This window comes from Apodemus sylvaticus, chromosome 10 (genome assembly GCF_947179515.1).
Source record: "Apodemus sylvaticus chromosome 10, mApoSyl1.1, whole genome shotgun sequence".
NCBI classification, from domain to species: Eukaryota; Metazoa; Chordata; class Mammalia; order Rodentia; family Muridae; genus Apodemus; species Apodemus sylvaticus.
In genome coordinates this window covers 28903577-28926871 of record NC_067481.1, presented here as the reverse complement: position 1 = coordinate 28926871, position 23295 = coordinate 28903577, and the positions used below count along the sequence as shown (strand labels likewise).

The 23295-nt window shown below is 54.2% G+C and overlaps 2 protein-coding genes across 4 annotated transcripts; both read right to left on the bottom strand.

The window, feature by feature from the left end:
- Positions 1-1104: 1104 nt before the first annotated feature.
- Spata20 (spermatogenesis associated 20) lies at positions 1105-8273 on the bottom strand. The gene is made up of 16 exons (XM_052195453.1): positions 8184-8273; positions 6998-7180; positions 6837-6901; positions 6581-6735; positions 6363-6506; positions 6029-6230; positions 5670-5800; positions 5478-5582; positions 5166-5240; positions 4859-5068; positions 4584-4776; positions 4148-4316; positions 3692-3903; positions 2579-2778; positions 1629-1709; positions 1105-1452 (listed from the first exon to the last, which is right to left on the bottom strand). Exons 2-16 carry the CDS (start codon positions 7123-7125, stop codon positions 1282-1284), a joined length of 2241 nt encoding a protein of 746 aa, XP_052051413.1. The 5' UTR covers positions 7126-7180; positions 8184-8273; the 3' UTR covers positions 1105-1281.
- Positions 8274-13104: 4831 nt separating this feature from the next.
- Epn3 (epsin 3) lies at positions 13105-19009 on the bottom strand. 3 transcript variants are annotated; one of them, XM_052196379.1, is made up of 9 exons: positions 18469-19009; positions 17394-17512; positions 16374-16454; positions 16063-16191; positions 14945-15032; positions 14279-14548; positions 14016-14132; positions 13678-13911; positions 13105-13586 (listed from the first exon to the last, which is right to left on the bottom strand). In XM_052196379.1, exons 1-9 carry the CDS (start codon positions 19007-19009, stop codon positions 13264-13266), a joined length of 1902 nt encoding a protein of 633 aa, XP_052052339.1. In that variant the 3' UTR covers positions 13105-13263. The 3 variants fall into 3 exon arrangements, with proteins under 3 accessions (XP_052052339.1, XP_052052340.1, XP_052052341.1); XM_052196380.1 differs by having other exon boundaries at positions 14016-14126; XM_052196381.1 differs by lacking the exon at positions 16374-16454.
- Between the last annotated feature and the right edge of the window lie 4286 nt (positions 19010-23295).

Here is a 23295-nt window from a genome sequence, read left to right as displayed (position 1 = left end):
AAGGCCGAGTGGGCTCCAGTAAGAAAGACGCCAGCTGACCTCATTGGCCAGAGTACTAATCCCCTCCAGATGGGCTGGTGGCTTGCACCAAGGGCCCTCTGCCCAGACTGAGACAACTCTGGTCCCAGTGACCATGGGTAGGTATGCATATGTGACAATCCTGTGCCTCTAGTTTCTTACCTGCTCCCTGCTAGTGACATCCCCCTAACAGCCCCCCATCCCCATCCATTCTTCTTAGTCTCTCTGACAGCTTCTTCTGGCTATCTGTGATGTTTGGCTTGGAGGTTAGGATGATACTCAAACTCAGTAGACCTCAAAAGGACTGTTTCTAAGCAATCTCACAAACCTATTAGTGGTCTACACCTTCTTGTTCTGAGCGTGTCTCCACGCCTCCTTCCTGGATGGTGGCTATGTGGGGCCTTCTGTGAAGATTTGTTTGCCAAGGGTGAGATTTAAGATCATCTCTCGACATTCAGAGGACAGGTGCCAGCTTCCTCTGTAGCAGGAGTCAGATCGAATTGGGGAAGGGCTTACAACACAACAGATGTTGCACATGCAAGAGAGCCTGTTCCCAGGGTGTCCTGCAGGAAGAGGCAGAACAGGACCTCCTGCAGTGATGCTGGGCTTGGATGGGTACCCTCAGAGAAAAGTCTTAGCCCTGAGACTTGCAGTTTCCACAGCACACTACATTGCATGCAAATATTAATTAATGTTAATTCAATATCTTTCTGTTAAATAATAAAGTCTATACTGAGTCCCAGTCCCTTTCCTAGCTTTAAATAAAGGGACAAGGAGAAAAATCGCAGGCCATTTCCTGGCAGGGGCTTCCCAATCCAGAGTTAGTATACACCTTGTCCTCACCCTGGTTCTTACACTTGGTTTTGGTCCACTGATTCTGTTTTATTCAAGCTTACTAATTGTGGACAGAGGCAAGATCAGTCTAGTGACCCGATCAATGGAGGTGACAGAGCAAGAAGAGAAGAGAAAAGAGTCATCTGCGGACTCTCAGAGGAAAGGCTGTTGTTCCCAGGCTACTGTTCCCAGGCTAGAACCAGGCCCTCCCTTACAAAAGAGGCTAAGATCCCAAAATCACCACGGGACACTTTTAGGTTTATTTCATGGTGAGTAGGTGCCCATGGGGGAGCCACAAAGATGGCTGTGATCACCTGGAGGTAGGGTACCCAGGGGTGGCTACAGGTTTGGCATTAGCCTCTCAAGGCCTGAGTCTCTGCTCAGTTGGAAAATTCTGCCTTCTGGCCCAGCTCAAAGAGTTCTGGGCAGTCATTGGTGTAGGAGCTTTCGTAATTCACAGGGATCGGTGATAGGCATGGAGCAGGCTTGGTTCTCAAATATGTAGACTGTGGCCCTGTCTTCTACTCGTCGGAGGCTGCTCAGGAAGGGAAGCTGACGGGACACGAAGCTCGATGGGTCTCCATCAGCCAGAATGAGCACCTGGGACAGTGGCAGAGCACAAAGTGTCACCTGGGAGAGGGTACTGGTCTTTGCAGAGCCCAGTGGGAAATGACCTCTTCCCCCAAATTTTCCAAAAGGACGGATGTTGGGAGCTGAGTAGGGAGAGGCAAGGTGAGAGAGGTAGAGTGTGAACGCAGGTCTTCAGGGATGTGCACCTTGTTAGGGACGTAGATGGAGTGGACACACTGCAGCAGGGCCTTGGTGTCCTTAGCCTGGGGGTCTCCACAGATCACGATCTGGCCAGTACAGGAAAAATCACTCCATGTCAGGAAGGGAGAATCTAAGCCCCGAACCTCCCAGAGCTTCCTCATCCTCCCTCCACCGGCCCAGAAGGGACTCACCTCATCCATCAGGAGGATTCATCAGACTTAATGTTCCGCAAGTACAAACACACACACACACACACACACACACACACACACACCAGGAATGCACATTAGTATGCAATGCCATACATTGTGGTGGACATACATACAAATACAGGGCGGGGTGTCCAGGAGACTTGAGAGACTGGATGGCACACAACACACAAAGAAGCATAATTACATACACACATAGTAGATGCCCATAGAAGTAGGTGACACACAAAAATACACACAAACATACACCCACAGAGGCACACACAGATATTTACAGGCAAACCCTGAGGCAAATACTCTGGCCCACAGCAGCATACAATCCTGAAAAATAGTGTGTGTGTGTGTGTGTGTGTGTGTCTGTGTGTGTGTGTGTGTGTGTGTGTGTGTTCAAAAGAGTTGACACAGCAATACAGCACAAAGGAACAGACATAATCAGATTGACATGCAGAACCTTACAGGGAAACATTTCACCAGCCATCAGACCACCAGGAACCCCACCTCTTCATTTTTTCATTTTGCATTTATATGCAAACAGCCCAGTGACAAGCCTTCACAGGCCGTGTCCTCTGATACCACCTTCATTCACACAGACACCTTCATTCCACAGAGCAGAGACCCCTGCTTGTATAAGTGAGCTTTGGGGGCAGCCCTGGAACGCCATTCACCACACCAGGCTACCACACCCTGATACATCACCGGCTTCCCTCCTGGCCTGGGTCTCAGTCCACATATTCCCACCTCCCTACCTGCTTCAGAGTCTGCTGCTGAGCTGAGAGGGTACGGACCATCTCGGGCAAGGCCACGGGGACACGGCGCATGCGCTCAGAGAAGGCCGTCAACAGGCACACACACTTGTCCATCCAATCCTTGTGGCCAGTGAAGCCATGCAACCGAAGGAGGTTGTGGGCCGACACAGAGTTGGCACTGGGCTCTGCGCCATCCTGGTCTGCAAGGGATAGGAGGAGGTATGAGAGAGGTGGCCATCGGCTTTCAGGCCCTGCTCTGAGACTCAAGCTGGGTAATGGGAACCAGGAATAACATGATGTTCATGTGGTGCTGGTCTGATTTTTTTTAAAGCCCCTCTTTCCTGCTGAGCTGTGGGTATTCAGGTCACCTGCCTCACTGCTGATGTCCTTGTCTAGGTATCGACTGCCAGGGCCAGAGAGGCATCATTCAAGTCCTTCAACTCTTCTAATTCACCTACATATCCTGCTGGCCTACTGCCTGAACAGCCCGCAATCCTTCCCTGTCCCCTCATCTCATGGGCTACCTCTGGCTGCTTTCAACAGTACTTCGAAGACTAAAAACCCAGCTTCCTCTTAATGTGTCACCTTGATTTCCCTGTTTCTACTCATATCTACAACAGTCACAACGGCTGCTTTACATTCAAGCCAGAGCAGGCCAGACCCTCTCAGCACCCTGAGCCCTCATTTCCTTGTCCCAGCATCCGCACCTCCTCTCACGCCACTCCTGGTCTCTGTCATCCACACTCAGCCTAATCCCTAGGGCTCTCTCATCAAACTGTCTCCTCTGCCTAAATCCTCTCCCAAGTGCCTCCCTGACGACTCAGATCCTCTTGGTTGACACCTGTCACAAGTTGAAATTAGTGGATTCCAGATGCCCCTGCATGCTCACAGGAAAGCTAGAACGACCTCGCCATCAACTCTGAGGAACTATGGGAGCCACTAACATGCATGCGCATATTAAGAAGCAGGTTCAGGAGTCTCAGGAGACCTCCAAAGTCACATAAAGACATGAAGCCAGCAGCCCCACACGAGCTGTTTACTGCAAAAGTACACAGTAGCTTCCTCTGGAATACCCTGTCCTGCCCAAACCCAGGGTCCAGGGCTAGCACTGACCATCCTTCAGGCGAAGAGGCAGGTCTGTCCCCAGCTCAGCCTCACTGCAGAAGTAGCCACCGCCTCGGGGGTCCCAGAAGAGCTTGTCTTGTATGTCCTGCAAGCGCAGAGCCCACTCAAGCCAAGAGCTCTCCTGTGAGGCCTCGTACAGGTCCAGCAGGCCCCGCACCACGAAGGCATAGTCTTCCAGGAAACCCCAGCACGGCGGGTTGCTAAGGGTACAGGAGAGAAGGAAGTCTGAGGACAGGCCCCGGAGTGCAGAGAGGAAATTTCCTTTTGGTTACTCCTCCATAGCCATGTCTCTTGTGGCTACATTAGCCCATTTGGCCAAAGAGTCAATGAACCCATGAGTGTTGAGTGTGCAGGGTGGTGACAGATCAGTCAACTGAAGGGGCAGAGCAGGGCTAGAATCACCCAAGGAAATGGCCTCTTGGTCTGCCCAGCCCCCTCCCCCACCTTTGCTCCACAGTTCCTCCCGAGCCAGCATAGCACATCCTCTTCAGGCGGCCGCTGGACACATCAAACATGTGCCGCTTAAGAAATTTGGCACCATTGGTGGCCTGGGCGACTAACTTCTCCATACCCAGGACAGCCCCCGTCACAGCAAAGCCAGACACCATTAAACCTGGAGAAAAGAGAGATCAGAGATGGTAAGAGGTCAACCAGAGCTCTCCTGGGACACCCCACCCCACCCCACCCTACCCCACCCCACCCCACCCTACCCCACCCCATCCCTGAGGCTCCAAGTGCCAAGCCCGGGCAGATTACTTAGACTCTCCAAATCTCCCTTTATTCATTTCTAAATCAAAATTTAAAAGGTCTATGAAGAAAGAATGGGTAGACAAGAAGGGGCTTAGCAAATGGAATGAATGTTCAGAGAGGGTCACCCCACCGTTCCAGGCGGCCAGCATCTTGTTGTCCAGGTGTGCTTTGGGCCGATGTTTCCGGGCCTGGAAGAGCTTCTCCAGCCCTGTGTTAAGTAACGCCCTCACAGCCTCCACCTCCAGGCCATAGCGGGCTGCAGTCAGCTCGAGTGAATACCGCACCGTCAGGACATTCCGGCCCTGCAGCTCCCCGTTGACATCCTGAGGAAAACAGTCTCGGTCCCAAGGAGCCCATGTACTTGGTGGGCTTGGGGTCCTTCTCTGTGTCTGCAAAAGTCCTCACCTGAGCGGAACTGATGTTGCCTGCTTCACTGAGTCCATAATGCTTCATTAGAAGCTGGCCTGAGGTCAGCGGCTCACTGGCGCCTCCCACAGGCTCTGGGAGCAACTGTTGGACCTCTTTGACTGTCCACACATAGAAAGCACCCTCTTGGGGCTTCATGCCTCGCTCTGGGGGAGAATCAGCATCCTCTGCACTGTAGAAGCCTCCAGACTGTGGGGATAGGAGAGTTGGCTGGTCACCATCCCAAAGGCCATGGAGACCTCAAGCCCTTGTGCACCCAGGTACGCCTGCCTCAATGGACACACACCCGATGGCTCAGACTCCGGGTCACATACTGCAGGATGCCTTTGGCGACATCAGAGTAGAATTCATCGCCAGAGATCTGTGGGGGATGGAGGTTGTAAATAAAGGTCCCTGGAGGGGTGGAGGGGTGGGGGGAGAAGGGGGGCTCAGGTTCCTAGAGGATATTCTCCCAGGAAAGTGGGTGGGATGGAGTGGAGGAGAAGCCCAGGTATCCAGAGCGTGAGGAGGAATTATGGGTTGAAATTAAGAGGAAGCCACAGTTACCTGGAAGGCCTTGGGCCTGGCAGCCAGGATTGGGGTAAGAGGCAAAAGTCACCTGGAAGGCCTGGCAGTAGACCACCGAGAGCTGAGCCTGGTCGTAGAGCATCTTCTCAAAGTGAGGAATGTGCCACTGTCGGTCCGTGGAGTAGCGGTGAAAGCCCTGTGTCAGGCAGGGGGTTAGGCCAGACGGATCTCAGCCTCTGTCACTAGGCCTGCTGCCCCTCCAGGGAAGCTGGCCTGCCCTCACCTGCCCCACATGATCCCGGATGCCTCCGTTGGCCATCATCTTCAGGGTGTGCAAAGCCATCTGCTGGGCTCGGGAGCCGTCCTGGGTGAGCCGGTGACTGAGCCAATAGGAGAACAGGAAGTTCAGGATCACTGTGGAGCAGGAAGGAGAGGGTGAGAAGGCCAGGCAGACTCTGCCCAATCAGTCTCTGTCTGTCAGGCTGGAAGACTGGAACTTCTACCATCCACTTAGAGGACACAGAATATCATTAGCCCACAGGGGACCGGAAAGTTACACAGACGACAAGAGAGACTAAAGGCACTGGGTGGCTTAACTAAGTTAGATGGTCATTATATAGGTCAGGGTCAGAGGTCACTGACCAGGTGTGGGAAACTTGGGGGCCTCAGCAAAGCCACCGTATTCCTCATCATAGCCCTCATCCAACTGCTGGAAGCAGCGGCTGTTCATGGTGGCTGCAGAGGGCGGAAGTTGTCTGTCACCCACGCTGATCTCAGATCGGGCCAGCAGGGCTGTGGTGACACGCTGACTGTTTTCCAGAAGGGTGTTCTTGTTCTGTTTCCACTACAGGAGGTGAGCACACACACAGACACACACACACATGTAGAAGTCAGTATACATGGGTGGGGGCCGTGGGGCGGGGCTATGGCCCCTCAGCTGGCACCGAGACACCTTCCCTCCCTGACATCCACCCACCTGATCACAGATTCTCGTCAACACTGTTCGGAAGCCAACTCGAGTCAAACCATCCTCTGGCGGGAAGTAGGTGCCCCCAACAAATGGCTGGAGGCTGGGGGTCAGCCACACATTCATTGGCCAGCCTCCTCCACTACTGGTGGCCTGAAAGAGGGTGGACCAGGGTCAGGGGAGCTGCTGTGCGCAGGTGTGACAAGACTGCCATCGAGGTGGCTCACCTGCACAAAAGTCATGTACACTTTGTCTATGTCTGGCCGCTCCTCTCGGTCCACCATCACACAGACAAAGTTCTCGTTCAGCAAGTTCCCTATCTCTTCATTCTGGAAGGATTCCTCCTCCATCATGTGGCACCAGTGACAGGTAGAGTACCCCACTAGGAGAGAAGAAGGACAGGAGGGCAGAGAGGTCCCCCGGGACCCCGCCCCAACCCTCTGTCTGTCACCGAACCCCATTCCCCGAACGATGGGTGTATACCTGAGAGAAAAATCGGCTTGTTTTCCTTTTTGGCCTTGTCGAAGGCTTCCTGCCCCCAGGGGTACCTAGACCCAACAGGAAGAGACATCACTCAGTAGCCTAGAGTCTCGGAGGATCAGGGACCCCAGACGCTTCAAGGGAAACCCGGGGACAGCGCTCACCAATCCACCGGGTTGTAGGCATGCTGTAAGAGGTACGGAGATTTCTCATTGATCAGGCGATTGGCAGTCTTCTGCGGCGGCGCAGGTGGGGGACAGTTAGTCCGACTTGACTTGCCTCCAGCAGGCATGGGCACTGAACTACTAACCGCAGCACTTCGGTCCTTGTCCCGGGAGGAGCTGCCCCTGATGTGGGCAGATGGGTCACACAAATGAAGACCCCCCCTTTCCCCTTTTCCCACCCAAATCAGCTCAACGGTCACCCAGCCTCGAAGACTCCCAACTCCCGATCCAGCCCACCTTTCTGAACCACGGGGGAGACCGTGGCCTTTGTGCTCCCCCTTATGTTTTGGGGGTGGTGGGGAATGGTGGCTCATTGGGGGCTCCCTGCCAGGTTAGTCTCCCCCAGCTACTCGGGCCTGGTGGTAGGAAGGGTATCTGTGAGGTCAGAGAGGGTCATAATGAGTAGAATGGTCCATCCTGCTCTGTTCTATCGCCCATGGAGGGCCCCTCCCTGGGTGCTTGCACCGCAGGCATCTCTAGCATGCATGTGGTTGACCTGGAAAGTGGCTACTGCCGGTGTCTAGACAGGTCAAGAGGAATTGGGTCCGGGTCTGGACCGGGTTAGGGACATCCAGAAAGTGGACAGGGACCACTTAGCCAAGAGCTTCAAGCAGAACATTCTGAAGGACCAAGTCTTACACTAGACACACACACACACACACACACACACACACGACACACACACATACACACACACACACAGAGCAGGGAGAGGGAGGGAGAGGGAAAGAGGGGAAGAGAGAGGAGAAAGAAGGAGAGGGAGGAGGAGAGGGAGAGGGCTGGAGGAACCACTCAGGGATCAAATAGGCCTGTCTTAGGGAGTTCAGCCTGGAAACGCAGCTAAATAATAAGCCAGTGCAGCAACATGAGTCTGTGACAGGATGCAGGGTGCTTCAAGAAAGGGATTTGTGGACAGCCCATCATTCTAGAAAGGCTTCCTAGCGGCGGTGTTAAGGTAGTCAAAGAGCTAGCCTGAACTAACCCTGCAGCAGATAAGAAGGGAGGGGGTAGTAGAGATGGAGCCTTCCTGCTGGGGGATCAGAGCAGACACCGCAGACCATGCCTGAAAGGCGGACTGAGGGACACCCCGGCAGGCGCCAGGCATATTACAGAGACTAGCTCATACCTGCGGCTAGCGCCAGGGCCCAGCCCCACAGTGGGGCGACCGGAAGTTGGGGTCCAGACAGTCCCACACTCCTCAGTATAGCTGCTCCAATTCGGGCGGTAGGCTGCGGAAGGGCGGACCCGGAGCCCGGTCCTCGCCAAGTCTCCGGCCCTGTGGCTGGTCTCCGAGCGCCGCTCGGCGGTAGAGCGCGGAAATACAGACCTTCCGTGCCTTTGAAGATCCAACCGTCCCAGCGCCTAAAATTCGAGTAAAATAAGCTGGGTTCCATTTAAAGTGCTGGCAGGAGGAGTGACCCTCAGAGCATCCAATACTTTTTTGCCTAGCTCTTTCCCCCTTTACAAGCAAGAGATAAGGCTCCCGTCGAAGGATTTGATCGACCAGCAAATTTGCTTGATTCAAGCTACCTATCCTCCTCAGAACCCACCCACTCTGGGAAGCCTTCCCTGAATAATGAATGACACTGTCATGGGGATATGTCCTTACTCGATCCAGTAGAAGGGACAGGGAGGGAAGCTCTGCTGAGGAAATTCTACTTGAGTGGTAGCTATAAAGAATGAGAGAGAATGCAGGGAGTGAGAGAAGTAGCAGCAGGAAAAGCATGTGTAAAGGTCCTGTGGCAGGTGAGGGTGTTGGTACTGAAGAACATCAGAAGGCTAGCACAGCTGAAGGGCAGAGAAAAAACACAGGTAACGAATGTGGCTAGGAGCTGGCTTAGTTTGCCATTGCTGGGACAAAACACCATGACCAAAAGCAACTTGAGGAGAAAGGGGTTTATTTAATTTTATACTTCCACATCACAATCCTGTGTCCATCATCAGAGGGAAGTCAGGGCTGGAATTCAAGCAGGAATCTGGGGACAGGAACTGGAGCAGAAGTCACAGAGGAACACCACTTACAGGCTCGCTCTCCATGGCTTGCTCAGCCTGCCGCCTTCTAGCACGCAGGACCGCCAACCCAGGGATGGCAGGCACTGCTCACGACAGTGAGCTGGGCCCTCAGACATCAACTATCCACGAAGAAAATGCACCACAGGCTCGTCCACAAGCCCGTCTAGCTGGGGGGACACATCTCCTCAGTTGAGATTCCTCAAATCAGTTTAGCTTGGGTCAAGTTGATATAAAGCTAGCCAGCAAGGGGAGTTAGAGGAGCGGGCAGGACTAGGTCTGAGACAGGAGGTGAACTCTGAGGAGGAGGCATTGCTGGGGATAGAACCCAGGGCCTTATACACGGTGCACATGCCTCAGTAGCAATCATCAGGGAAAGGGAGTTCCTAATGAAGGAAGAAGAACGCTGCTGAAGAACTTGACTGTCTTATTGTTTGTTTGTTTGTTTGTTTGTTTGTTTTTTGGCTTTTTTTGAGACAGGGTTTCTCTGTGTAGCCCTGGCTGTCCTGGAACTCACTCTGTAGACCAGGCTGGCCTCAAACTCAGAAATCCACCTGCCTCTGCCTCCTAGAGTTCTGGGATTACAGGCGTGCGCTGCCGCCGCCACCACCACCTGGCTTGTTTGTTTGCTTAATAGTTAATATTTTGGCTTCCCAACCCCATCCCCAAGACAAGGTTTCTCTGTGTAGCCCTGGCTGTCCTAGAACCTGTTCTGTAGACCAAGTTGGCCCCAGAGATCCACTGTCTCTGTCTCCCCGAGTGCTGGGATCAAAGAAATGAGCTAATGCCGCCCAGCCTATTTTAATCAGGACAGCAGCCTCTTAGAAAGGGGGGAAGAATGGAAGCAGGGCTAGCGAGGGGGTCATGGCAGCACATGGGAGACAGGAGGCTAACAGGGGCTGGGGGCGGGGAACTGCAGAGGAAGGGACTTTGAGGAGAGGGGTGTCAGAGTCAACATAAGAAGGTAAGCCCTTGCTCTGAAGAGGGTGGAACCGTAAGAGGTTGAGGTCTTTTTTGGACCTGTTGCTCTGAATACCTTTGAGATGTGCATGTAGAATGGAGGGAGTAGGGGCTTGATGATCAGAAGGAAGGCTCTTGGGAAAGAGGAAAGGAGTTTCTATGTGGAACGCTTTTGAGAAAACAGCCCACTGAGAGCAGAGAGCTCAGGCCCATACACCTTGAATCTTGACAACATAGGCAAGCAGGACCCATGCACACATTCAGACACTGTAGCATCCTGGAAGCAGAGCCTTGGGGATCTTAAGCGCAGCTAGGCATGGTGAGACGCACCTTTACATCTCAGTACCTAGGAAGCTAAGGAGAGAGATGAGGCTGAAGACAGAGACTGAAAGAGCATGGGTTCAAGGCCAACTTGAGCTGCAAAGAAAGACGTCATCTAAAATAAGGTGGGGGAGGGGCAGGAGGCTAGCTCAGTCAATAAAAGTGCTCATTTCACAGAACACAAAAGCAACAACATGACCTCAGAAATGATGAGACAGGAGGCAGAGGTAGACCAGATGCCTGGAGCTCAATGGCCGCCTCGCCTGGTCTACTTGGCAAAGTTCCAGGCTAAGAGGAAGCCCTGTCCATGGCTGCAGAGATGGCCTGATAGTTGAGAGCTCTGATTGTCCTTCTAGAGGACTCATTAAATCCCCCTACCCCCTGTTCGATGGTGGCTTACAACTGTGACTCATGGATGTGGTGTGCAAACATATGCAGACACAACACCAATGCGCATAAAATAAAATTTTAAAACGTAAAAAGGAATCCTGCCTCAAAATGTGAGAGGTTCCTGAGAAATGACATGTGAGGTTCTCCTTGAGCTCCACCCCCACCCCCCACACACACAGAGAAAGAGGGGCAGGGAGGGGCAGGAAGAGGGAGAGGAAGAGAGAGAGCAGAAAAACAGAATGACTGCACCTACAGAGAAGTCAATGGTCCTTTGGCTTTAGCAAGCTGGACCTTGGGCTGGACCTGGCAAGTGCTGTCCTAGTGACATCAGGCTGAGAGCAGGCAACCCACCAACTAAAAATGGGAAAGAACGAAACAGTGGCTTTGATTTCAAGACAGATGAAGCCAAGGAGGCTGTACATCGCGGGCATAGTCTGGAAGAAAGCGAATTGAAGGTCTAGAGGAGAGATGGCATTCCTGACCCTGAGTCTGAGGATAGGGGTAACAGGCTTGGGGGGGTGGGGTTGCCCTATAAGACATGCTCCAGTGCTCCAGTTCCCAGGGGAGACAGGGAGCTCTGTCTTGAGTGCCAAGGATTTGGGGTGATGGTAGAGACATGGATGAACATGGGCGAGAGGTCCGGGATCAGGGAGTTAATATGGAACTGGGGTGTGAGCTGAGTCATGAGGAAGGCATGCTGGGAATGGGGAGTGCCCCAGACAGGGCAGAGCACAGTGCCAGCCTTGGGGAGGAAGGTGAGCCTCATAACTCCAGGAAGCAAGGCCACCAACCTGTTCTTCGGGGCTCGGGGGAGGAGGGGCAGAGGTGTGGGCAGCAGAGCGGGGTGGGGCGGGGGTGGCGGGGGGAGGGAGCGGGCAAGGAGCATTGAACCTTCTGAGTTTTGGTGAAGCAGAAGACAGACAGGGATGAATGGTCACCTGCCAGGGGGCACCACGTAGCAACCCCACAAGGAAGGAGCTCTTGCAAAGAAGGAAGCAGAGGCATAGACAGAGAGGTGACGTCATTTACTCAAGAGCCACTAACCACTCATTACCAAGCGATTATCATTAAGTTCAGCCCTGGAGCAGAGTTTGCTGGGCTCGGGATTTTTTAAGTAGCTGCTCTTGCCCCTCCTACCTGCAGCATCCCCGTGGCTGCCTTCCCTTACAATCAGAGCAGCTCCTGCCCATGTACCTAGGAAGGACGGTGACATTGGGCCACCTCTAACTATGGCATTTCAGGCTGAGGAAGGCCACATGCTCTTGGTGACCCCAAAGAGAGCAAAGCCAGACCCAGACTGCCCGCCAGGTCAGACCCTGGGTCCTGGGCACACATGAGTAACCATGGTAACCCACAAGGCAGAAGTCCAGGTGCTGTCTGTGTTTGGTTTCCTAAACCCTGCAACAACCCTCCAGAGGTCCAGACCTCCGATGGTCAAGGTGGCTCTCTTCAGCCCTGGTGAAAGGGGCTGGGGCAGAGTTGGATTTAAGATGATCAAGTCAGATAGAAGATGGTTTGCTGTGGCTGGCTGTGCTGCACCTATATCCAGTGCTCCTGGCTTGTCTACTACCTTTCTGTCCTCCTAGCTCCTGGAAAATGTGGGTTTCAGCCATGGGTTCCTCCTGGGTGAGCCCTGCATTTTGTCCAAGACAGTCAGTCAGTGTTTGCTGAATTAAACTTGATCTTCCCCAGGGAGCCAGACTGTCTGACTCTGAGTCCCAGCCCCATATTACTCCAGCCTTGTGAGTTAGAGCATGTCACTGTACCTCTCGGAAGCTTCTGTTGCCTATTAAACAGGAATAGTAAGGAAGGCCTGTGCTACCTCTTATAGGATGGTTTGGATCTTTAGTTTATTGTTCTCCTGCCTTGTCTTAAAAAAAAAAATGTTGAGCCCAGGCTGGTCTCGAACTCAGGAGCCTCTTACCTCCACCCCCTTAAGTGCTGGGATTACTCGTATGCGTCACCATGTCCATCAACTCTGTTTTGAAATTCTTAACCCAGTTTTGGACAGAGCGCACTGCATATTCAGCTTCGGTAGGGCCTTACAAACTCTGAAGTAACGCCAAGGCTCCCTGCAATATGATTAAGTATAATTCTCTGCCTAGGGTGCATAGCGCATCGAAGAATGAGCAAATGCTGTCACCCCTTCCTTTAGGAGTAGCCTGTGTGTGACAGACGAATGTCTGAATGGGTGAGAGAGCATGGAAGGGAGGCACCAGGCCGAAAGGGAAGGGGAATGGGGCTTGAGAGGGCTATGAGGGAATTCAGATTGACAAGGAGTTTCTGCTTCTGCAGGTAATACGTGCTGGGGTCCTGATCCAGTTGCCACACCCCTCAAAAAGTCCACTTGGTAAGAGCTGAGGACGTAGATTCCAGTCTTTATTAGACGGGTGTAGTCTTCGTCCCCAAGATGTGATCAGTCCCTAGCTCGGTTTCAAGCTGTGTCAGGGGTCCACAGATCAGTGCTCAACCGGCAGGATCCGCCCTCGAGGAGGCGGGGCCTCGCGCGCAGGCGCCGAAGCGTCTCAGAGGAAGGGATTCGTACCAGCCTGCGGGGGCAGCGGCCCCATCGGGCCCGACGTGGGCAGCAGTGGCTGAGGCAGGCTCGCTGGCGGCGGGGCAAAGGCTCCCGCTTGCGGGAAGACGCTGACCGAGGCGGGGAGAGTCGCGCCGACCGGCACGCTGCTGAGCGGGAGGGGCAGGGAGGTGCTGTAGGTCATAGAGCCCAAGGGCGCCCCGATGGGTCCCCCAGGCGGCAGGCCCAGCGCAGGGGAGCCAGTGCGCATCTGGTTCAGGGTCGGCCTGCCCTGCTCGCCAAACGGGTTAGTGGGGGACGGAGCACCCAGACCTGCGGACGAGAGGACAGAGGATAGGGACTTGGCAATGGCGGGAGAGGGGCGGTCCCGTGGGGTCCCAGACACCAGGCCAGAGTGTTCTACCTGTCAGGAAGGGATTCCGGGTCCTTGCAGCCAGTGGTGCCTTGACTAGTGAGTCCAAGTTGACCAAAGAAGAGGCAGAGGGGCCCAGGAAGGACTCCGGAGTCCGGCAGGGGCGCGCTTCCTTTTCTGGCTGTGGTGTAAGCGCCTCTCCTAGCACACCCAGGTCAAGGGCTTCAGGATCCTTCATGCCATTTTGTTTGCAACTGGGGCTGGGGTCTCCAAATGGGTCTAGCTCTAGAAGAGAGGTGATCATTTTAGTGGTGGGGAAGGAAGAGGGCAGAGGCGCCCCTGGAGTCTCTCCAAGACCAAGCAGCTGTATCCCCTGGCCTCTTGCTCACCCACAGGGCTGGAGGACTTCCCCGTGGGCAGGGCCTGGGCACTGTCCCGGCTTTCCTTGGGTTCTGTGGATTCTAGAGGTTTGGCAAATGGGTCGAAGGGCGAGGCACCACCTAGAGCTAGCCAGAAGAAAGAGGGAAATGGAGTGAGCTAGAAGAAAGTGTAAGGATGGGTGCGGGAAATGGTCTGTCCATAGACTGTTATCAGGTTGAAAGGAAGGGGACCTAGAAGTCCTGAGCTTCTTACCCCAATGCCCTCCACTTACCAGAGGTGTCAGAGGTCTCCACAGAGGCCCCCCATGGGTCTGCGCCAGTGCTGGGGAGTTTGCGGGTAGGGGAGCTTGGTGCCCAGGGGTCTGCGAGGGGAGGTCCAGAAGGCAGCACTGGGGTCCTGCCCCAGGGCTCAGAGGAAGAAAGAGAAGGAAGCAAATCCCAAGGCTGGCTTCGGGACAGGGCATTTCCAGAGGGAACTGGAGACCACGGGTCTGCAGAAGGTCCCCAAGAGGAGCCACTTGGCTCTGTGTTCAGCCTGAAACCTGGAAAGGAGAAGGAGATAGCACACGTGTTATCCCAACACTCCCCACCCTCTGTTCAAGGTCCTTCCCGGTTGGTTGCCCAGCCCAGGTTGGGTGGTGTGGTACCCGCTTCACAAGTAGGATGCTAACTTGGAGCAAGCAGCACTCCCAAGCCCATGTTTACCGAGCCCAGGAGCCTGGATCTGCAGGCTTCAGGCAGGGCTTGCATACCCAGTGAGGGCAGCTCGGCTAAGATCTGCAGGGGTGCTCCCCTGGCCCTTATTCCTAAAGTCCCATCCGAGAGGCAGTACAGTGATCCTCAGTTATGGAGAGGAGCTATTTTGCCAGCAAGTGGCTGGAAGAAAGCAGGGCTCTTAGGGGCCAATCTGGGAGCCTCTTGAAGCCCTGCATGCCCACCTGGGATGTCCCATGGGTCAGCAGAGCAGTGTGTGGAAGGCAGGGCCGGGGCAGGTGCGAAGATGTCAGCCAAGTCCAGGATGGAGGACTGTGGAGGGGAGAGGCAGCCTTGGCTCAGAAGTGGGTGGGGCCCGGAGGGAGGGGAGGCCTGACCCGTAGCCAGAAGTCAGCTCAGCCCCCTCCTTTCTTCATTCTACAAGCATCTTATAATGACCCCTCACCTCTGATCAGCATTTCCTATTTATAAAACATTTCCTCATCTGTCTAGTGCCCCATTTCATAACATCCCTGTGAGGTAGGTAATGTACCTATTTTACAGATGAACCAACTAGTTGAAGCCCAGAGAGGGGAGGCCATTTGCCTGAAGTTATATATAGCCAGGAAATGACCGAGCTGGGGTAGATCCCAGGCCAACAGAAAGGGGTAGTCAAGACAGAATTTTTTTTTTCAATGACTCTGCTTCCCTAGCTAGTGCCCAAGAGAAAATGGCCACCACAGACATGGAGAGGACGGATGGAGAGGTGCCCCAGGGACAATATGAATAGCATGTAAGGTCATCTTGTTTCCAGTGGCCACCTGCGCCCCTTCTGAGAGAACGAGATGGGGGCTGGAGAGACGGCTGAATGGTTAAGAGCACTGACTATTCTTCCAGAGGTTTTGAGTTTGATTCCCAGCCCACATGGTGGCTCACAGCCATCTGTAATGGGATCAGAAGTGGTCTTCCGGGGTGTCTGAAGATAGCTACAGAACTCATATACATAAAATAAATAAATAAATCTGAGAGAACGAGATATTTTCAGCACTGTGGGCTTGAACCGGCTCCTAGGCCAGACCCACAGCATATATGATTCTACAAGCTGAGAGCTGGAACTGTCCAGAACACCTACTGTGCAGAAAGGGAAACTGAGGCCACTAGTATACCAAGTCACTAAGTGGCAGGAGGACCAAGGAGTCTCCATCGTGACTTTGCTTCAGCTCAGTCCCCAGCCTCTGCTGTGCTCCCGCCACCTTCATTTCCCATCTAGTGCTTGTATTGCGTTCTGCTCTGCACACTGCGCAGATGCCAACTCAGTCACACCCCATCCTGGTCAGCCCGCACTCGCCAGCCCACTCTCTACCTGACTAGTTTTCAGCTTCTCCTCATTCTTTCTCTCTTCTCTCTCGGGCTCTCTGTCCCGTCGACGTTGGCCAGCAGCTTCTGCGCCATTGGCCACTGGAGAGTCCTCTCCCTTCCAGGATCTCACCCCCTGCAGAATAACAGGTAGGGCATGAGCAGCTTGCCTGGGGTCAGCAGCGAGCAGGTGGGAGGCACCTAGGTTAGCGTAGCAGAGAAGCGATTAGTGCCCCCCTAGAGCTGCCACCAATGCCTTCACCAGCACCAAATCACGGTCAGCACCTATGGCCGAGGTGGCCGTGACCCCTATACTACCTTCTCATGTTCTTGCCGGCTTAGGCTCAGAGCCAGCTGTAGCTGCAGGTCCTCGTCCCTGCGGGAGGCTGGGGGGACTGGCTGCGAGGGAGGAAGAGAGGAGTGAACTTGGCCCAGCGGTCGCACCAGAGGGCCAGCGCAGTCTTGCCCAGGCATGGCATGGTGATGCCCCCTTGCTCGAGGGCGTGGGCTTTGAAAGGGTGGCTGTCTCCCTGCCTGGGTCTGAAATGCAGCTTAAGAATCAGCCTCCCAGCCAGGCGGTGGTGGCACACACCTTTAATGCCAGCACTTGGGAGGCAGAGGCAAGTGGATTTCTGAGTTCGAGGCCAGCCTGGTCTACAGAGTGAGTTCCAGGACAGCCAGGGCTACACAGAGAAACCCTGTCTCAAAAAAAAAACAAAAACAAAAAAACAAAAAAAAAAAAACAAAAAACAAAACAAAACAACAACAACAACAACAACAACAACAAAAGAATCAGCCTCCCAAGTGGAGCTAGTGAGCGCCAAAGCCCTTTCCTTTCTCCAACAGCCACGCTGTACGGACTCAGGTCTCACCCATCTTTTTCTTCTGGATGCCCTGAGAATTTCCACAGGCCATCCACATAAGAGGCATAAATGTTTCCTGCCTGCTCTATCTGGATCCACAGAGGTAATTGCAACAATCGGGAGGTATCATAGGTGTTGTGCTTATCCTTCCAAAAGGACAACTCGGGGGAGGGGAGCAAAAGACCCAGTGTTTTCTGTCAGCCCACTTCTCTCCCTAACAAAGACAGAGCAGGCGCCTAAGATACACCACAGACCCCCAACTACACGCCGCCCTTTCTGGGACCTGCTTGAGAATACCAAAGGTTGTGGGAGTGGGGTCCATGACTGGACCTAGCCAGGAACACCAACAGGCTCTGTGCTGTCTTGGGAGTGAGAGTAGGTCTCCAGGTCCAGGGCGGAAGGCCCAAATGGAGGCTAGTGGACACCAGACCCCTTTCCTTCCTCCACAGGCGCCCTGTACAGTCTTAGGTCTCACCTTTTCGGCCTCTTCGCGGCTCATGGCCAAGGCCAGCTGCAGCTGCAATTCTTCTTCTCCAGAAGTCTGCGGCCGTGCCTGCTCCAGGTCTGAAGCATAGCGCGGGGACGAAGAAGCAGCTGTAACAAGTGTGGGGTCTGTGAGCACAGCGGTTCCCATAGTCCCCACGTTCCTCTGCCTGCCAGGACGCTGGGGCTTGCAGAGTGAGCCCCAGGAGGTTGGCTGGTCAGGCACTTGTGAGCCAGGCAGTACCCTGGACACCCCTTTGTGTATTTTCCACTGCACTGCCAGATGCCAGGGCCACCTTGACAAGGAGTAGACATCATCCAAGGGGGGGTCTGACAATCGTCCTAAGTCAGGACTTCAGGCAGGTCCATGACTTCAGCTTTTGAACTCTTCCAATAGGACCCTAGCCTGTTTGGGGTCACAAGGATTAGGAGGAAGGGATCTAGCAATCAAACAAAATCACAGCCTCGGAGCCTCAAGCAGTCCATCAGGAGCTTTATGGAAGGAGGGCCGTTCTGTTGTTCCTCGGGTCACAAAGGCCTCTACCACTTTGGGGAGGCATCAGGACGGATGTTTCGACATTGGCCACCCTCGTTTTCAAGGACAATACTCTCGAGTGGCAGGGGTTTACAGAATGTCAGGTGTCTGGGTAAAAAGGTCAAGGGCACTCGGGCTGTCTCTCATTCATTCCTCAGATCAAACAATATAGGGAGGAGCTGTACCTCTGTTTTACAGAGCTGGTTGCCCAAGTCACTCCGCTTGGAAGGAACAGAATGAATGGTATGCAACTCCAGAGCCTGCATTTTGACCTCCAAGCCACCCTCTCAAGAGCTTAATTAATAACAAGGGCAAGCCATCGATGACATCATCACTTCACCTCAATCACGAGCACCTGCTACATGCAGGCATTGTGCTTTTCACATTACATTGCTTATCTGAATAGATCCTCCCAGTCACCTTCTGAGGTTGGAACTATCTCATGGCTCCCGGTTGCAGAGCTAGGACTGTGGCTGGCCTGCCACCACCACCACCACCCCCTCTCCAAGCCATACCGTCAGGGCCTACTCACACGTGTAAGAAGAGGGGGAGCCCCGAGATCTGCGGCTGAAGCCCAGCTGCCCGCTGCCAATACCCATGCCTTCCAGAGCCATTCGCTCTTTGGTCTTGAGAGCATGGGTTCGCTCTTGTCGCAGGCGCTCCTCGTCCTTGAGAAGGGCCATCACCTGTTTGACCTTCTCACGGACATTGACACCCTGGTCCTTGCCGTCTCTGTCAATATACTGGAAGTCCTTGAGAGTCTGGATGGTGTAGAGGTTCTCACGGCATTGGTGGGCCACACGCTCCGAGCCCGTCTTGAGCAGGTAGTCCAACAATGTCAGAGCCTTGTATACGTGTCGCCAGTTCTTACCGCTGTCATTGAGTCGCCGCCACACCATACCCATAACCTCCGCAAAGGCCACTGTGTTGAAGGTCAGGTCAGCAATCTCGGACATGAGCGAACTGGGCGGGCCCCAGGGGTCATTGCTGGTGGCCTCACGCACCTTGATCTCCGCCTCAGAGTAGTTGTGAACAATGTTCTTCACCTGGCGTCGGAGCGCAGAGGTGGTCATGGTTGGGGACTTGGAGGTGGGCGGCCCCCGCCCCCGTCGGAGGTAGAGGGCCGAGCGCCACCGCCTCGAGGTCACGGTCTCGAAGGATGGGCCGCCTTGCTTTCAGCAGGGCGGCTGTGTCCTTGGGTTCCACATGGGGCTGTGAAAAAGAGGATCTGGAATTCAGGAACAGCGGCCTCCACACAGTCCACTCAGTCAAGGATGGCATGGCCAGAGTGTCCCTGCTACCGGGGACAGCTTTTGGCCAACACTTGTTTCTCTTATTGCACTCACTATCCAATGCACGCTGCTCGGCACACTCATCATATACAACCACCAGACCAAGACGCTGAAACCCCTCTCTCTAGTCACATACGGGGACAGTGAGACTCAAACAACCGGTCAATGATGCCTCTGAGACCAGAGAACTGCTAAGTGGGGACACTCCTCCCCCCCACCTGAATGTGTGGCTTCGAGGGGCATGGAGTGAGCATTAGGACTGTCCATGTCCTTCCCCCTCGTGCTCCCTCCCCCATGTGTGCTACAGCTTCTCCAGGTTAGCCCTTCGTCCTTTTCACTCAGAAGGCCAACTTTCATAATTGAATTAATTCAACACCCATTTCCTGGGAGTCCTTTCTGTCCCCCACCATCTGTAGCGTACAACATCCAAGAGAAAGGACATAGACACTCAGGAGTAATGAACACAAGCCAGGGACATCCTGGGAGACCTCCTAAAGGAGGTGGCACTCAGGGGAAGGCACGATGGGGAAAATGAAGATGAGAGGAACAGCAAGGCCAGAATCTGTCGCCAGGGGAAGGAGCAGGAGGGAAGGCTGCTTCTCTCCAGAGACTCAGCCACCACCCCACTGGCATACCACAGGACTGCTGTGACCCGCCTATGTTACAGGCCATGTAGGTGGCAGGGCTGAGACTTGACAACACCTAGGTCTCTTTGAGACTAATTCAATACTTATTGTCAGTGTCACCTAGTTTGCTAATTAATTAATGTAATTGCTTGTCTCAGAGCCGCCTTTTCGGGCAGAATGGAAGTTCCCTGAGGGCAGGGTCAGTCCAAGTGAACTACCAAGACCTAAGGCATACAGAAGGCCTCTGATAGCCTAATAGAGGCCGACTCAGGACAATCAGCCACATGTCTTTCCACAGCCTCAGAAAGAAGAGTACACCCCCAGAGGTGAGGGCTTACCAGAAACCCAAAGTGGGAACCCTCTGCCATCACATGGCACTAATTTAGGTTTGCACATGAATACATGTACACACACACACAAACACACACACACACACACACACACAGAAGTTGGATCAGCAAAGATTTCCCTTTCTCTGTAACTTCCCCACTTCCAGTCAGCCATAGATAGATATCATACCCTCTCCAGATCACCTTCCAGCCCCTACCTTGTTGGGCCTTAGCCGTCCCAGCCTCCTGAGCAGGAGGAGAGGATATAGGAAGTTTGCCCTAACAGCACCCACAAGTGAAAGATCAACTCAGTTCAAAGCACCCACAAGTCTTCACAGGTCCCAACCTTGAGCCAAAGGATGGGATTGTGTGGAAATTGGATCCCCACCGGCCCATAGTGTTGCCTACCTTACGTCCTTCTGTCCAGCTGGCCTTCTGTGGGAATGCCACAGCCACAACTTGTTAAACTCCTGCCCTCCCCCTCACTAATGACTCAGGCCTGCGCTCACCTCCCCAGTGGGAGGGCGGGCTGGCAGTGGCAGAGTCAAGATGGGGAATAATTGTGCACGAAGCCCGCCCTCCCCGGTGTACATGTTCCTCCCTGCTGGCTGCTGGAATTGGCAGAACCAGTCAGATCAGACATCCTGACTCCACCAGAGCCCTACCTGAGCCTGGCTTCCTAGGCCTGCCTTTGCCAGGGTGGATACAACCAGTCTCCATGGAAAAGAGACCCTTTGTGTAGGCTCCATGGCCCTACCTGGATTTTTCTCCTAGGAGCAAGGTGGACATTGTAGGCACACCTTTGCTGGAGCTGGGGGAAGCAATGGATCAGAGACACAAAGTGACGCCTGAGCCCCCACCCTAGCATTGCATGGACTCTCATGGTGTTTAACCCAATACGGACACCGTAAGGAGGAAGAAGAAAGCCAGGGTGAGGTCCCAGCACATGCATGAAGCCAAAGTTTGGAGGCAGGAGGCAGGAGGCAGGAGGCAGGAGGCAGGAGGCGCGGCCGGGAACCCTGCCAGCCGTGTTACAAGCAGAAGGTTTTATTGAACACAATATGCCCAGGAATAAAAGGGAGTGAAACACAAACCCAGCTGCCGATAAGGCAGTGCGGCAAGCAGCGGCAGCCCTGGGCAGCCGGTATGGAATTACTGCAGTGACCTTGAGCCAGACCCTGCCAGGTGGAGGGAAGGACGCTGAGAAGCTGGGACCAAGGGAGGCTACTTCAGAGATGGAAAGAGGGCAGGAGGGGACCGGCAGTGGAGTGCACAGGGCTGGTCTGGAAGTGGGGGTCGGGGCTAGAGTATAGACTCCTGCCTACACACGGGTTCCCAAAGAGATTCGGAGCAGTGGGATTTCTCAGGACACACATCCAGAAGGGTGCCAGAGAGATTCCTAAAAGTCAGCACTGAGGAAGCAGATGGCATCCCCAGGGTGGAGGTTCAGAGAGACGGAAAGAACCAATCACATGCACGAATTTGCCAAAGTATGTGTGCACCCCATCAGCCGGCACCCCTCCCCATCTTCTGTCCCCATCAGATCCAGAGTAAGCAATGGAGGAGTGGCATTGTCCTTCCTGCTAGAGGGAATGGGGGACTGGATATTAGCTACCTCTAGGCTGTTGGGCTTCATCAGACCTGAGTTGGCTGTGTCCCGGGAGCACTTGGACTAAAGGGTCAGTCTGAGGTTAAAGGTGCAGATACAGAGATGGGCCAGGATCTGGGAGAAACACTACCAGGAATCTCCAGATGGCCCCGTGTCCCCTTTCTGGGGCGGGGTGGGGGTGGGGGTGGGGGTAAGAGGAAGGTAGAGAAGTTGCAGGTTAGAAGCCTCCGGGGATCTCCACAGCCCTGCCTTACTCTCTTTAGAGGTTGGGAAAGAGACTAGGTCCTGAGCCCACTCGAGCCCCCGCCTTCATGTAGGGCGCCACCGCGGCGCGGGGAGGGAGCTTACCTCCAGAGTGGGCTCCCTCGCCCCAGCCCCCGCAGCCTCAGCAGTGACCCTCTGACTTGTAGGGGGATGGCACAGCTTCAGGAGCAGCTCCAGAGCCATCCACCATAGACTCTGGTCGCGTGAGCCCCACCCTCGACCGAGAGGCTCAGAGCTCTCTGAAGGACCGCAAGGGTCCCCCAGCGGGTTGCAGCTCGGGCTCGGGCGGCTGCCTCTTCCACTTCTGCCGGCCGGCACTCTCGGGAGGAAAGTTGTTCAGCTGGCCAGGCAGGTCTGCCTCAGCAGTAACAGGACACAGGATGCCGGGCGGGCGGGCGGCGGGCGTGTTTAACCCCTTCCTGCTGTCTGCCGGGCGGTGCCTTCAGGGGAGGAGGCTGGCCGTTTTGTCAGCCGATGACCCCAGGGGTTACAGAGCTGGCGCTCATCCACTCCCACCCTGCAGTGAGTTAACCTTTCCCCTACCTCCTCCTCTGCTAGAAGTGGATGAGGGTGGGAATGCAGGCTACTCCAGTACCCGCACCATGTCCTAACCCTCTTAACCAGGGGGACATTAAAGCAGAAGACAGGACATTCCCTGGGGCTGGTCTTTACCTACTCCCAGCTGGCTTTTCCAGCCTCTCCAACTCCTGCCTGCCCTGAACCTCTTTCCCTAACTTACCTGCAAAGTGCTGAAGGCTCAGGAGCGGGTATGAATTCTAACTTCTGGCTACCCTTACTCCTGGCCATTGCTCCCAGAGACCCCCAGCCTCCCAGTTTGCAGTCGTTACAACAGAAACCCCAGGATGATCTGAGCCTGTGGCGCGTTCCTTCCCAGCTGTTACCCTTCACCTACTCCACAGTCCTGCATTCCTTTGTTCCAGGAAGGAGTAGGAATTCTTCAAGCTGTTTTTGTTGTTTTGAAAATGTTTTGTTTCCCCCCCCCCCTCCCAACCCTCATTGGGCAGGCTGGCCTCAAAGTCATTATATAGCTCAGGTTGATTTTGAATCCATAAATTTGCTAATAAACAAATACATAAATAAATGGCTCAGGGCCAGATGAGTTGACTGGAGGGAAGGATCTCGCTAGCAGACCAGAGCCTCAAATGTTAACTTCTGGCTTAGGACAAGGGTCCCAAAAGAGAATGAATGGGGACAGGGAAATTGTATTTTGTGAGAGTT

Excerpts from the sequence above, each read along its gene's own strand:
- Epn3 (XM_052196379.1), bottom strand. The coding sequence starts at position 19,009 with ATGACCACCTCTGCGCTCCGACGCCAGGTGAAGAACATTGTTCACAAC. Across the intron at positions 15,033-16,062 it reads AGAAGCTGAAAACTAGTCAG|TCCTCCATCCTGGACTTGGC; the intron begins GTAGAGAGTGGG and ends TCCCCTCCACAG. Across the intron at positions 14,133-14,278 it reads GGAGACCTCTGACACCTCTG|CTCTAGGTGGTGCCTCGCCC; the intron begins GTAAGTGGAGGG and ends TCTTCTGGCTAG.
- Spata20 (XM_052195453.1), bottom strand. The coding sequence starts at position 7,125 with ATGCCTGCTGGAGGCAAGTCAAGTCGGACTAACTGTCCCCCACCTGCG. Across the intron at positions 5,069-5,165 it reads CCCGGAGTCTGAGCCATCGG|TCTGGAGGCTTCTACAGTGC; the intron begins GTGTGTGTCCAT and ends CTATCCCCACAG. Across the intron at positions 1,453-1,628 it reads CCATCTACGTCCCTAACAAG|GTGCTCATTCTGGCTGATGG; the intron begins GTGCACATCCCT and ends CCACTGTCCCAG.